Source organism: Triturus cristatus, chromosome 11, assembly GCF_964204655.1.
Source record: "Triturus cristatus chromosome 11, aTriCri1.1, whole genome shotgun sequence".
Classification (NCBI taxonomy): domain Eukaryota; kingdom Metazoa; phylum Chordata; class Amphibia; order Caudata; family Salamandridae; genus Triturus; species Triturus cristatus.
Window position 1 is genome coordinate 934,201,797 of NC_140594.1, and position 12,678 is coordinate 934,214,474.

The 12,678-nt window shown below is 43.3% G+C and overlaps 1 protein-coding gene across 2 annotated transcripts in view; it reads left to right on the forward strand.

Moving 5' to 3' along the window:
- Positions 1–247: 247 nt before the first annotated feature.
- Positions 248–12,678, forward strand: part of KLHL6 (kelch like family member 6) — a 601,696-nt gene continuing 589,265 nt past the window's right edge. Inside the window, exon 1 of one of the 2 annotated variants that reach the window (XM_085634931.1) lies at positions 248–733. In XM_085634931.1, coding sequence (XP_085491057.1) covers positions 474–733 — 260 coding nt within the window. In that variant the 5' untranslated portion in view covers positions 248–473. The remainder of the gene's footprint in view (positions 734–12,678) is intronic. The other variant, XM_085634932.1, reaches the window with a different exon arrangement.

A 12,678-nucleotide genomic window follows, 5' to 3' on the forward strand; every position in this document is an offset into this window, starting at 1 on the left:
CCTAATCATTTTTAGAATGCCCCAAAAAGTGGAGGCAAGCTTATTAATTTGACATTCAAATGTGCTTTTTAGAAGAAACAGTGGCAGAAGCTTCGACCTACTCCAACAGTGACTTGTCAGTCCAGCTCTATGCTGGTCACTGGAGCAGAATCCACTGAATGCCTTTGGCTCAGACCTCAAGGGCGGGACATCAGGGCTTCCTTTCATCAGCCTTAATCTTTAAAAGTCACAGACATCTTGAGTCCCTCCCAAACTCACACACAGTTGAATGAAAGCTGCTGCAAAACCGTTTTTTCGATCACTGAGTGAGAATGTGCAAGGTTTCCTGTTTTGCCTGTGATAGCGGCAGCTAACTTTGAGTGTCAGCCACAGGAAACTCGCATCACTTCTGCAATGCAACCCAACAGAAACCGATGAGTTCTTTCACTGGAGGCAAAACGCAGAGCAGCTAGAAAAGCCCCAGCCTTGCTCACATGGAGGGCACGGTGGAGAAGAGCTCTGAGGAGCCCCCGGTGTCCGTGACGCAGGAATGCGCCCAGAACGTTCAGGAGGTCGTAGAGAGCTCAGGAGGGGATAGACTGTCTTTTGATGATGCCGGCCTATCGCTGCTTCTTCAGAATGGCCTGGAGAACCTACGGTTGGAGAACTCACTCACGGATGTGGTACTCTGTGTGGAGAGCAAGGAATTCTGTTGCCACCGGGTGGTCCTGGCTGCAGCCAGCAATTATTTCAGGTGAGTTGTCCCTGGTTTCTCACAGTTTTGTAGAATGTTGTAGTAGTTGGTGATTTGTAGGAGCATTCGATGTCATAACATATATCGTATTCATTTGAACGTAAATAATCCACTAATGGCTACAAAAGGTCCTTTCAGGCAGTGCCTGAATCAATTTACAAGTAAGGTATTATCGCCAGAAGCTTGTAACAAGTTTGACCTCCGCAGTTACCGTAGTCTCTCTCGAAATATGATACTTCGCCGTTGTTTCCTGAGACTTCATAATAAGGAAGAACTCGCTGCCTGTTTGAAGGGGGATATTGGTCCTGCGGCGCACACCGCCTCGATAAGACGAAGGCGAGAGGCTGCTCTTATCTGTATTAAACAGCGCTGCAGCTGAGGAACTCTGACCTTCTTTACACAAACTATTTTGGGTTTGTCAGGAACAGTTTGCTTTTTATGAAAGGCCCAGAGAACATCTGAGGAACACATAAAACGTTTTTATTAATACTCATGTAGCTGGAAACTATGTTTCCTTCCCTACGTCGAGAACAATAGCAGGTTAATGAATATTTGGGGAGCCCTTGCTAGGAGCACGGCCTCCTTGATATCCCCGAGCAGCTGTGGTTTAAAGAGCCTGCAACGAGGGGGCTCCTAGCTGACGACCTACCACAGTCATGGGGCCCCTCAGGACCCAAGATCCTGGTGCCACTGCGCCCGCTGCACCAATGGAAGCTACGCCCCTGGCTCGGGCCTGTGGAGGTAACTGTTTTTATCTCCTCCATGGCTTTATAGGCTGCATAGGTTTTTAAGCCCAGTATGGGGGAGCTGTACAGATCATTCAAAGGCCCTTCAGCGGGTCTGTGCTTCAAGGCAAACTATCCTAATCACAGTCCTACAACATTTGGGAAAAGCTACTAAAAGACACAACAGTCGGAATACTGCCCGTGGGTTTTAGTTAGGACTAAACCACGAGTGGCAGTACTGAACAACTGAGGTTGACCAGAGAATCTGAGTCCTTGTGGTAGGCACACTCATGAGTTCGGCCTGGCTCTTTCAGAGCTTGTTTTCAATCAGGCGCTCAGTCTTGGCACTCGAGCCCTGGGATACTTCCTTGGATGGGGTAGACGTGATGATATCTGAGTCCATAGGGGTAATGCAGTCCTCCCCAGTCCCTGCAGTGCATAGGGCACCACCTTTCAAAGGGCCACCATTCCGCCTAAAGCCTATGAGTATCTGTGAGATGTGGAATCTCAAGGCCCACTCATCGCATTCGGCAGGGTCCCCATCATTTTGTGTTAGGCCAATGGCTGAGTCAACAAGATAAACTCATTTTAAATTGAAGAAGCCTTCCTATGGCTTTGGTGCTGTTGCCTTGGATGTCTTTATTGTTACCCTCCTCAGGGAAATCAACACTTTGTAAGGATTCGTCTTTTAGTAATTAGTTGTGGTTCTGTTTTATTCTTGATCAGGTCTGGCTTCATGAAATCACCCCGCACTGCCGTCTGGGAACACTGAAAGCTCATGACTGTCGGCCTCCTACTGTAGTGAGACCACCAAACATGGCTGCCAAGTTCCTATGTTGCATATGTGTGACATTTCTCTTTTTTGGTGGGCTTATGTGTGACATTTCAATGCGTCGTGCTTGTGTGGGACATTTTGAGTGACACTCTAACACAAGCAGAAATAGTGATTATGTGTCATTTAATGGTCTAGAAACAACCACACCACACTTGAGCAGCTGAAGCATAATCGCTAATCGATTTCCTCTGTCTGTCTCCCACTCAGACTACTAATGATGGAATGTGTATCTTTGGCGAGGACCAGGATAGATACAAGTCAGAATTGCTTATTGCACTAGCACTAAAGGATTGTTAGATGGTTCCCAGCAGCCCCACCTTTTATACGGTGAACATAATGTGAGCTATTTTCACCCAAGTGACATTTGATACCTCAATTCCCATGAGCAAAAATGTGCCCATAGTCACACAAGTTTCCTAGTGGCAAACAGTCCCTAAAAAGGGAATAGAGTACCCGTCATATGTCAAATGTTCATCCAAAACTGGCTTTTTTAAAAGCCAACAGCACACAAATGCCTTCGGGTAATTTTAGTTTTGCTTTTCATATGAGTTGTTGGTTGAAAAGTAGCAACTTGCTGATGAAATGAAATGAAATTTTGTACTTGTATAGCGCACTGCTGCCCCAGCGACAGGGCGTCCTGGCGCTTGTACTCATACCGCTGTGGAACCCTTCCTGGCTTTCCCTGTGAAATGTCCACTCCTGGGCACCCCCAAGGTGTAGCCAGGCATCCCCAGCGCTGTTGGGGCAATTGTGGAGATTAAGCAAGCTATTGCCCAGAGTTGCACCCATGATTAGAGTAGGCACCGAGGCGAGAATTGTCAGGTCCGAGGAAATTGAGCCCAAGACCCGCCGAGGCGGGAATTGAACCCTGGTCCCGGGCCAGATCTCTGCATCAGGGTATGCCGCTCTAACCATTGAGCCACTCTTCTACACAGTGATGGTGTGTCACCATCTTCAAGCAACATAACTGTATTCCAAAACTTCAAGTTAAGGCATACCTAAGTAGGGACATGGCGGGTGGGCAGGGAAGTCAAGGGGATTTGTGGGGGAGAGGCGGCAGGACTTCAGCAGCTCTGCTGATGTTCTGAGAGTTAGCTACCATGCTCCTATTGCTTGCCATGACGACATTATTGATTGCATATCAACAAGTAATTAGGAGAACTATCTTTCGAATTGTTTCGTTGAATTTTGTTTTTACGTTTGCCCATTTTTTGCACAAATTCTGGATTGGTTTTAATCACATATCCGTTAAAACATTTGCATACTAGCAAGTAACCAGCTCAGGTTCCTTATCTAACATGAAATCAAGTATGTGATGTCAGTTCCTGTTTGAATCATGTCTGATGCAGCATTTATTAGCTATTCATGCGTTCCCTTATTTGTTGTTCTGTTGATCATCCTTTTGCTACTATTTTTGTCCATGATGTTTGTTCTTTATGGCTGAAACTCCCATTATATCTCATGCTGGATGTCCTAGCCTGGATTTTTCTTCTTCCCTGATGGCAGGGAGAGATTGGTGCATTGCTATTTACTTTTGCAATATTCTTCAATTGGGAACTGCAGGATTGGCAAAGAGGTTCTTTGCCCATCTGTGGCTTTTACCTTCATGCTGGGACCCCCTTAAATTGAAACTTGACATCTTCCATTTGAACGATTCTGTGGACAATGGCTATTTATTGGAGTCACCCTTCCTTTGAGCAATCAAGAAGGAAACTTGATAGATCTTCAGAGCTGCCAGTCCTTGACTGGTTTCTATATATTCAAAGTTCAGATGCTTCCATAGTTTTGCAGGTAGTTTGCCATGAAATATTTTCCTCATTTGGGGGTATGTAAAGGGATCAGGCCTACCAAACATAACTAAGAACCTTTTAAAAAGGCATGTCTACATAACTATTTGGCCAAATACAATTGGACTAGAGTCCTTTGTTTGTGCAATTCATAAAAGAGCTTTCCTTTACAGACCGAATAAAGGAAAACAACATGTTTAGCAGTTTACGTAGCAACCTTATCCAGGAATAAAACATTTGAGAAGTTACATTAAAATCTAAAGCCTGTAGATCATCAACGTTAGTAACATTTACTGACTGGTTATATTACCTGTAGATAAAGCAAAATTCAGACTATAGGCACTGCTCAGTCAAAAATGGAACAACCCCATTTCCAGCTTCGAAATCTAAAGACACATATGTACACAACACATTTGTACTTAGTACTCAGTTCTGTATATTGTGTTGCACACAACATCTTGCTTTTAAGTAACACTGAAAAAAAACAAATTATGCTACTTCCCAACTGAGTGGTACTCCTTTTAGCATCCTTAGTAAGGTGAAAAGTTATGCATGCCTCAGAGAGATTTGAACGTGTGATCTTCAAGGTGTGTGCACATTTTCAGGCACATTGGCCCCCTGAATTTGTCTGAAGTGCTTTAGATGTAACCTTCAAGATGCTCAAGGTCAACTCGGCCATCGACATGAATACATTTAGAACCATTACATTGGGTAATTGTTACAGCTGATATTTGTAACACTTACAAGCGGCAGAAGTGTTGCTATGAAGTGAAGTGCCCTAAAAACATTGCATTTTTTATGTGCTGGGGAAGTGTATCAGCTGCGAAGAAAAGACATTGGGCTAAGGCATCAGCGGCAGACACGTGTGTATATTTAGCATGCTTCAGCTTCGAATTCTGGTAAAATAACTCAGGAGGTGCATGTATCTACTGCAGTGCACTCTGCCTAATCTAGAAGCCAAAGCTTTGAATCCCACAAGTCTGCTCAATTGATGAATGCGTGTATTGCTGATATTCAGATGTAACCCTTAGGCCTCAGGCTCCACCCCGTGTAAGAAGCTCGCGTGGATGCACACGTGCGAAGATGCGTGAAATGCATAAGAAACGAGTTCGAAACCCTGAAGGGGCAAATCACGTGTTCTCCTTTCCACACACAAGTTTGTTATTTCTATGTGGGAAATCGTTTGCTAGTGTCTGAGAACCTACAAGTGTATATCACTTTTATATCTCAGTTTGGCTTTTAGCTTATTTGTGAAAGAGGCAAAGTTTTTTTCGGAGAGGTGTCACATGATTCAACTGTTTTACGCTTTATCGGACCTCCCACGCCTACGTCCAGACAGAACACTTGGATACACAAAATAAAACTGCCGAAGGGTGTCGTCCGTTTTGGCCTCAGGTTAGTGGATACAGAAAAGCTTTTTTCTTTTCATTTGGGGGTTGGTTCAATGTGAACATCTGGGCAGTGCAAGATCAGAATTGAAGAGGGGGAATAATTCTGCACGCGCTGGGACCAGTGAGCCCAGCAGATCAGTCACAGGTGGACTATGGACATCCCCACTGTGCACTTGAACTGCTCACCCATTGCTGTCAAAGTAGCTGCAGAACCTTAGAAGGGTTTAACCCTTGCGTTGTATTTGTTTCCTGCCTGAGCTGCTGCTATAGTCTGCCATCATATAGATGTTTACATTCTGCACCCTCTCCTTGTAGGACTGGCACCCTTCTGTTAGCTCGTCTCTCGCCTTTGTTCATCCTGCAGCAGTTGTGTCCTCCAGAAGGTGATGCTGTGTGCCTGTTGTGGCCACAAGCGTGATGTGTACAGCAGTGACACAACTCACTTTCTTTGCTGGTTGTCTCTCACAACGAAGGCCAACACTGAGCTTCAACCGATAATATCCATTTATTAGCAAATGTCGAGATTACCCGCCCGCCTGATTTATGAGGCTTCTCTACTGGGAGAGATTTTGCAAAGCAGAAGGTGCTAAAATCAGACATGCTGCCCCATAGATGCCTAACTATGAAACGTCCAAGAAACTGTTGATTAAACTATTCAGTCAATAATGTGCCCGAGGAACAAGACCCCAAACGTAGCAGTGAATATTACACAATGGCGGTGTGTCCAGCATCACAAACGGTATGGGCTGATGATTCCAGGACCCCCGCATCCTTGGAACTAAAGACCATCTATCCTGAACATTGCCTTTGTATGTGTTACTGATCACAGATGCTGAGCGCAATAGGTACACGGTTCCTACAAACTGTTCATCTAAAACTTAGCTGTGTGAGTATATCCTTCACCACAATATTTCTTTGCATGCATAGTGCTCCGAAGTGGCTAATGAGTGGCATGTTGGCACAGCACTGATATTGCGTTCAATATCTTTGATGTCACCTCTTAAGATTACCTCGGGTTTTCTTTACTGCCATCATGCAAAATTGTCCAGGATTGCCGAGCCATAAATACATTATATTATATAGCACTAAGTGACACTCAACCTTAGATACCTCTTGCAAAGCACTATTCCAATTTGTTGTTTACCTTTTCTGGGTCTGGGGTATTACCTCTCTGTGATGAATACCTATTCTAAGGGTGCATGGTTTTAAGAAAATAAGTGACTTCTCTGTAGAAGAACATTTTGCAAAGTGACTGAATATGTATTATGATAAATTGCTTTAAATGCACTGATTTTGAGAATTGTTTTGTAAGCTTGGTTATCTTCTCTGGACTTATCATCCAAAAAAATGCACGAAAATGTACAGTGTATCCAATAGCACATCGACCGATTTCCCCTGTAGGAACGTCATCCTATTGATGCACCTCTCATGGCCTCCCTTTCTTGCGGACTTAAAATGTATGCTGGAAACTTTGGCATGAGATTCAATCTCAACAGGCAGAAAAGAATAATAAACAAACACATTGAGTAAAATGTCAATTTCTTCTGGAGTTAACTCTCAAACAATTTAACAATCTTACAGGAAAAAAGATAAAAAGATACAGGATTATGGTTTGGCATCATGTGGGATGTGAGGCACCATCACTTTTAGGAGCGTATTGTCCAGAAGAAAATCTGGAAAATGTGCACAGGACTTTGAAACATGTTGGCAGTTTTAAATTGCTATTGCATAGGATAACGGTTACACTACAGAAGTAAGTGCACATGGCCAGTTGTTTACAAAAAAACAAGAATTATATAACACACTGCACCTCTTATTTTTCTTATCTCTTACCCTCTTGTTTACTATCCAGGTGGGTTATGAGACAACAGTTCAGTTAGCCTGTGAGAAATGAGTGACATTGAGATTATCAGGAACATTGGGTTGTAAATGGAATATGGAAAAAATATAACTAGGTGTAGTTGAACATATATTGTTTGTATAATAAATGACACTGACCAAAATAGATAGAAGACAATGCCCAGTCTCTAACGAAAATCTGTGAGGTGTTAAGGTTTCCTATCATGAGGAGATGAAAAGTACAATCTTCCTTTCTTTAGATACATCATCAAGGTGTAGACCAATAAATCCACTCTGGAGTCCCCAAAAGCGACTTTGAGATGAAAAATTAATAGATTTGGGCATTTATCACAATACAGTGAGTAACTTGAGAGCTACTGGTAACTCACCAGCTAGCAGGTTAGTAGCCCATTAATGGACTTCAGCCAGCTACGTAATTCTAAAGATCTGAAGATAAGCAGCACTGCATCTGCAGACCCTTAGAGTGGGAGATAGCTAAACTGATAGTAGGAGAAACCTTATCTATCTATCTATCTATCTATCTATCTACCTATCTATCTATCTATCTATCTATCTATCTATCTATCTATCTATCTATCTATCTATCTATCTATCTATCTATCTATCTATCTATCTATCTATCTATCTATCTATCTATCTATCTATCTATCTATCTATCTATCTATCTATCTATCTATCTAACTATCTATCTCTCTATCTCTCTATCTCTATCTATCTATCTATCTATCTATCTATCTATCTATCTATCTATCTATCTATCTATCTATCTATCTATCTATCTATCTATCTATCTATCTATCTATCTATCTATCTATCTATCTATCTATCTATCTATCTATCTATCTATCTATCTATCTATCTATCTATCTATCTATCTATCTATCTATCTACCTACCTCGTACTAACACACACAAAGTGTGGCGGACAGGACAGGGACCTGCAACACCAACAATCATCGGGCTGCTAAGCTGCATTATGAATCTGATTGGCCCTGATGAAGGCCCTGTGATGCCCAATGCAATGTGTGTGCAAACATGGGTGGGAAAGATGTATGCTAGGGGTAAAAGTAAACGAGTATCCACTGACGCAGCCCAAGAGTTGGGGAGAGCAGAGGCAAGGACAGGGACATGTAGGTGCCCCAGTGAATATTGGGGGATGGTGGCATATCTGTTGGATATGCTCCTGTATTTGTGAGTTTGTAAGTGTGTTTATTTGCATGTATGTGGGAATTTTTGTCTCAGAATTTGCCTGGCGTGGGGGCCCTCTCTGACTGACAGCGTCCCTTAATGGAGATAATTCCAGGTATGTACACATATCTCTGGCATCTGATGGCTCCTCTGGTGAACTCCTATTCCTGACATAATGGTGATCCTTCCGGACAAATTCTGAGCATCTTAGGCCTACCCTGACAACATGGCAGCCTCCCCTGACATAAAGTTGGGCACTCCTGCCATAATTATATTTATCCTTCACATGTTGTTGACATCCTTGGCAAATTGTGACTCCCCTATCATAATGGTGTTTATCGACTGCATATCATATGCGTCCTTTACATATTTTATACTAACAGCACAGAATTGTAGCCACCCATGTTATAAGAGTGGCTATTAACATGCTGTGGACATCCTTGACATGGTGTCCTAAACCTAGCACAGTGTTGGAAGTGGCACCAGTGTATAGTGGACATCATTGGCATATTCTGGGTATCCTTGACATCACGGTGGTCATATCTACCATGATAAAACAGTGTGTGTGCTTGTGAGGATACGGCTCTGTTCCTGTGAGGTAATTATGCTTGTGAGTTCCTAATGAAACAGACAAGTTGATGCTTGGGGACTTAACGAGTAAAAAAGAAGACTGGTGTTTTCATGCAAAGGTGTGTATTTCCCTAAAATGTTTATGTTTGGGGTAATTGGGTATGTTTTTACACATGAAAAGCATCTATTTGTTAACACAATGTATGCATTTTCAGAAACTGATAATCAGATATTTGAATGTGAGATGACTATATTTCCAAAAGGTGTCTAAAGCTGATGGCTGAATATTAATTCACTGTGGGATTGGTAGATGTATCACTGCCATCATTTCTTTGGTGCATTAGGGCACTTGTTGCCAAGGTTGATATTTCATGACTCATGTAGAGGCATTTCAGATTGACGAAGCCTTTTATGACGTTACTATTGCCATTGCCACTAAGGCCCCTAATGTAATCTTGACTCAAGTGGTCACTGTTGTAACACTGGTGAGACTTAGTTGCAGCTTGGGGTGATTTTCTTTTATTAGAAGTAATTCTCATTATAGAAAAGGTTGGAGAATGAACACAATTTAGTCAATACATGGATCCTGAAAGACTGAGAAGACTTGTCATATTCCAATTATCTGCAGTAGGGGTGTCCATCCTGGGTCTAGAAGGAGCAGATTCTTTACAGGTTGTCAGGTTTAGCATGACTATGCAAATGAGTTAAAGTTAGATTCATTGTACATATGTATATATGGTATCCTGAAGATCTGGCTTGGATCTGGTTCTCGCAAACCTAGATTGGAAAAGCCTAAAGTGTAGAGTTTGGGTACTAAGTATACAACAAGATGTCATGCCCTACTATAAGACACCTCCCTTATAATATACCATTGTTATTTGTGGAGGATTCAAAGTATTAGAAGGCAGGTTATTGTGTTATGGTGTTCCAAGTTTGCTCTCATTTCAAATTCTTCTTCTTCTTTTACTCTCTTGCTCCTCAACTTGAACTTTAATGGCTGCATTCTAATATTCATTGGTTTTATTCTGAACTACAGAATTGCTAATGGCCATGCTAAATCACAGTAACTATACAAAGCAGTTTCTGTGCCACACAAACGTAAGCAAACACAACAAGATTATGGACGGAGTGCTGAAACTTTTCAACCACTCACCCCCAGTCAAGAGATCTGGGTTTAATCCATCGTTCTTTTGCTCACTTTGCAACACCAGATTGGAATCAGCCATATGCAAATCAGTCTTGAATGTTTGATTTGTTTTACATTTCGTCCATCATTTGTGTGTCTTCTGCTTTCTTGCCCTAAGTGTGCCGGTTATGCCCAGATGTGGGTCCCAGGCTCACTATGCCACTGGATTCAAGCTAGCTTGGCTGATGAGGGGGTGATGCCCCGAAACCATTCCCAGGATGCTTGTCTCTGTTCCAGGGAGGACCTGGCTTGTCAGTTCGGACTTGACTGTTCCCATGGGGAGCAGGGTCAAGGCTGATTTGCATATGACTGGGTCTACACTGGGTTGCATGGTGAGCAAAAGAACAATAGATTTAGCCCATATCTGTTGACTCGGGATGAATATTTGATTTGTTCTGCATTCTGTCAAGGTCAAGACTGATTTGCATATGGGAGAGGGAGAGGGTGTGGCTTAATGGCTAGGGTGGCCGACTTTGAAGTTGGAATACCAGATTTAGGTCTGGTGGGAGGCTCAAACATCCTGTGATTCTAGGAAAATCACTTAATCTCCCTGTGCTTAAAAAAACAAAATACAAAATACAAAATATGTGTTCGTTTGTAATGCAACTTATGCTCATTTAGAGTGCTCTGAGAACTTTAGGTCCAGTTTGCACTATATAAAACTACATATATATGTTTGGGTCAAACTGGGGTGGCATGGTGAGCAACAGAGCAATGGATTTAACCCATATCTCTTGACTGGGGGTGAATGATTTGTTCTGCATTCCGTCCATCATTTGTGTGTCTTTTGCTTTCTGTGCGGTGTATGCCCAGACGTGGGTCCCGGGCTCATTGTGCTACTAAATTCAAGCTAGGCTGGCTAATGAGGGGTGATACCTCGAAACTGGTCCCAGGATGCTTGATTTTGGTCCAGGAAGGACCTTGCTTGGCATTTTGAGTTGGACTGTTCCCCTAGGTAGCAGGGTCAAGGCTGATCTGCATATGGTTGGGTCTAAACTGGGGTGGCATGGTGAGCAAAAGTACAATGGGTTTAACACAGATCTCTTGACTGGGGGTGAATGTTTGATTTGTTTTGCATTCCGTCCATCATTTGTGTGTCTTTTGCTTTCTCACACACATTAATGGCTGCATTATGTGGCACAGTCTCTCGTACCAATATTGTGGGGCAAGGAAACTCTAATGGTCATACTCTCAGGCGCAGCATTTCTAATAGCGACTTTCTGTGGCACAGATACTCTAATGGGAATTTTCTGGGGAACAGTAATTGAAATGGCCACATTCTAGGATTTAATAACTCTAACGTCTATATTCCAAAGCTCAGCAACACCAATGCCATATTCTGAAGCAATTCATTGGCTTTATTCAGATGCACAGTAGCTATGACGGCTATATTCTGGGACATAGAGTTTGTAATTGCTAATTCTGGGGAATATTTCCGTAAATACTAAGTTTCCGGAGGAACTCCTCTAGTGGTAATATTTGAATGCACATATTATGATTTGCCTCTGTTATACTAATGGAAACGTTCTAGTAACTTCAGTCACTGAATTGATGAGCACATCACATTAATGGGTATATTCTGGTACTGTCGGGGTCACAGCGGTTGCCGTTCCCCCGACATCCTGAAAACACACACAAGACTGCCGGGAGACTCACTTCCGGTTGGAAGACGAGCCCCGGTCTAGTTCTTGCAGACCACTGAAGCACTTCCGGGGGAAACGCTTTTAGCCGGCGCTTCCCGCCGGCTCTGTGCTTCAGATTTCGCCAGAGGCTCACGTCGAGTGGGAGTATTCCTGTTACCTACCGTTGTGTGAGCACCAGTCTACAGTTGCTGAACGCGTAGGAGCGTTACCTTGTGTTCCGGGTTACCGCGCTGTAGCGGTAACACCTGCGGTTTCCTGTACACCGCGCTGGAGCGCATATCTTGTTATAGCTTTTTGAGTATTAGTTCACCGCGCTGAATAGCGGATATTGTTTGTCTTCGCTACCGCGCTGGAGCGCGTATATCGTTTCATCTTCGCTACCGCACTGGAGCGCCAATCACTTTGTTTCGTCTCACCGCGCTGGAGCGCTGACCGTATGTATTTTGGTTTCCGCACTGGAAACACCAACAGGCTTGTTTTCTCTTTTCCCAACAGCGCAGAAGCGCCACCTCTTAAGTTATAGGGAGTCAGAACCTTGCGCAATCCTTCTTCTATAGTGACTAGCGCAGGAGCGAGTCATCCATCAGTTCCTCGAACCTTCACAAGGGGGTCCATGCTGGGGAACGCCCCTGGAGTATTCAAATCCGTCTTAAGCAAGTTGAAGGCCTGGAGCAGCAGACACACCGGTGAGTCCTGGCAGGATAACGCTTGTGTGTGTTTTAGGGAAGGCTTGATAAGGGGCGGAAACAGGGAATCTTACT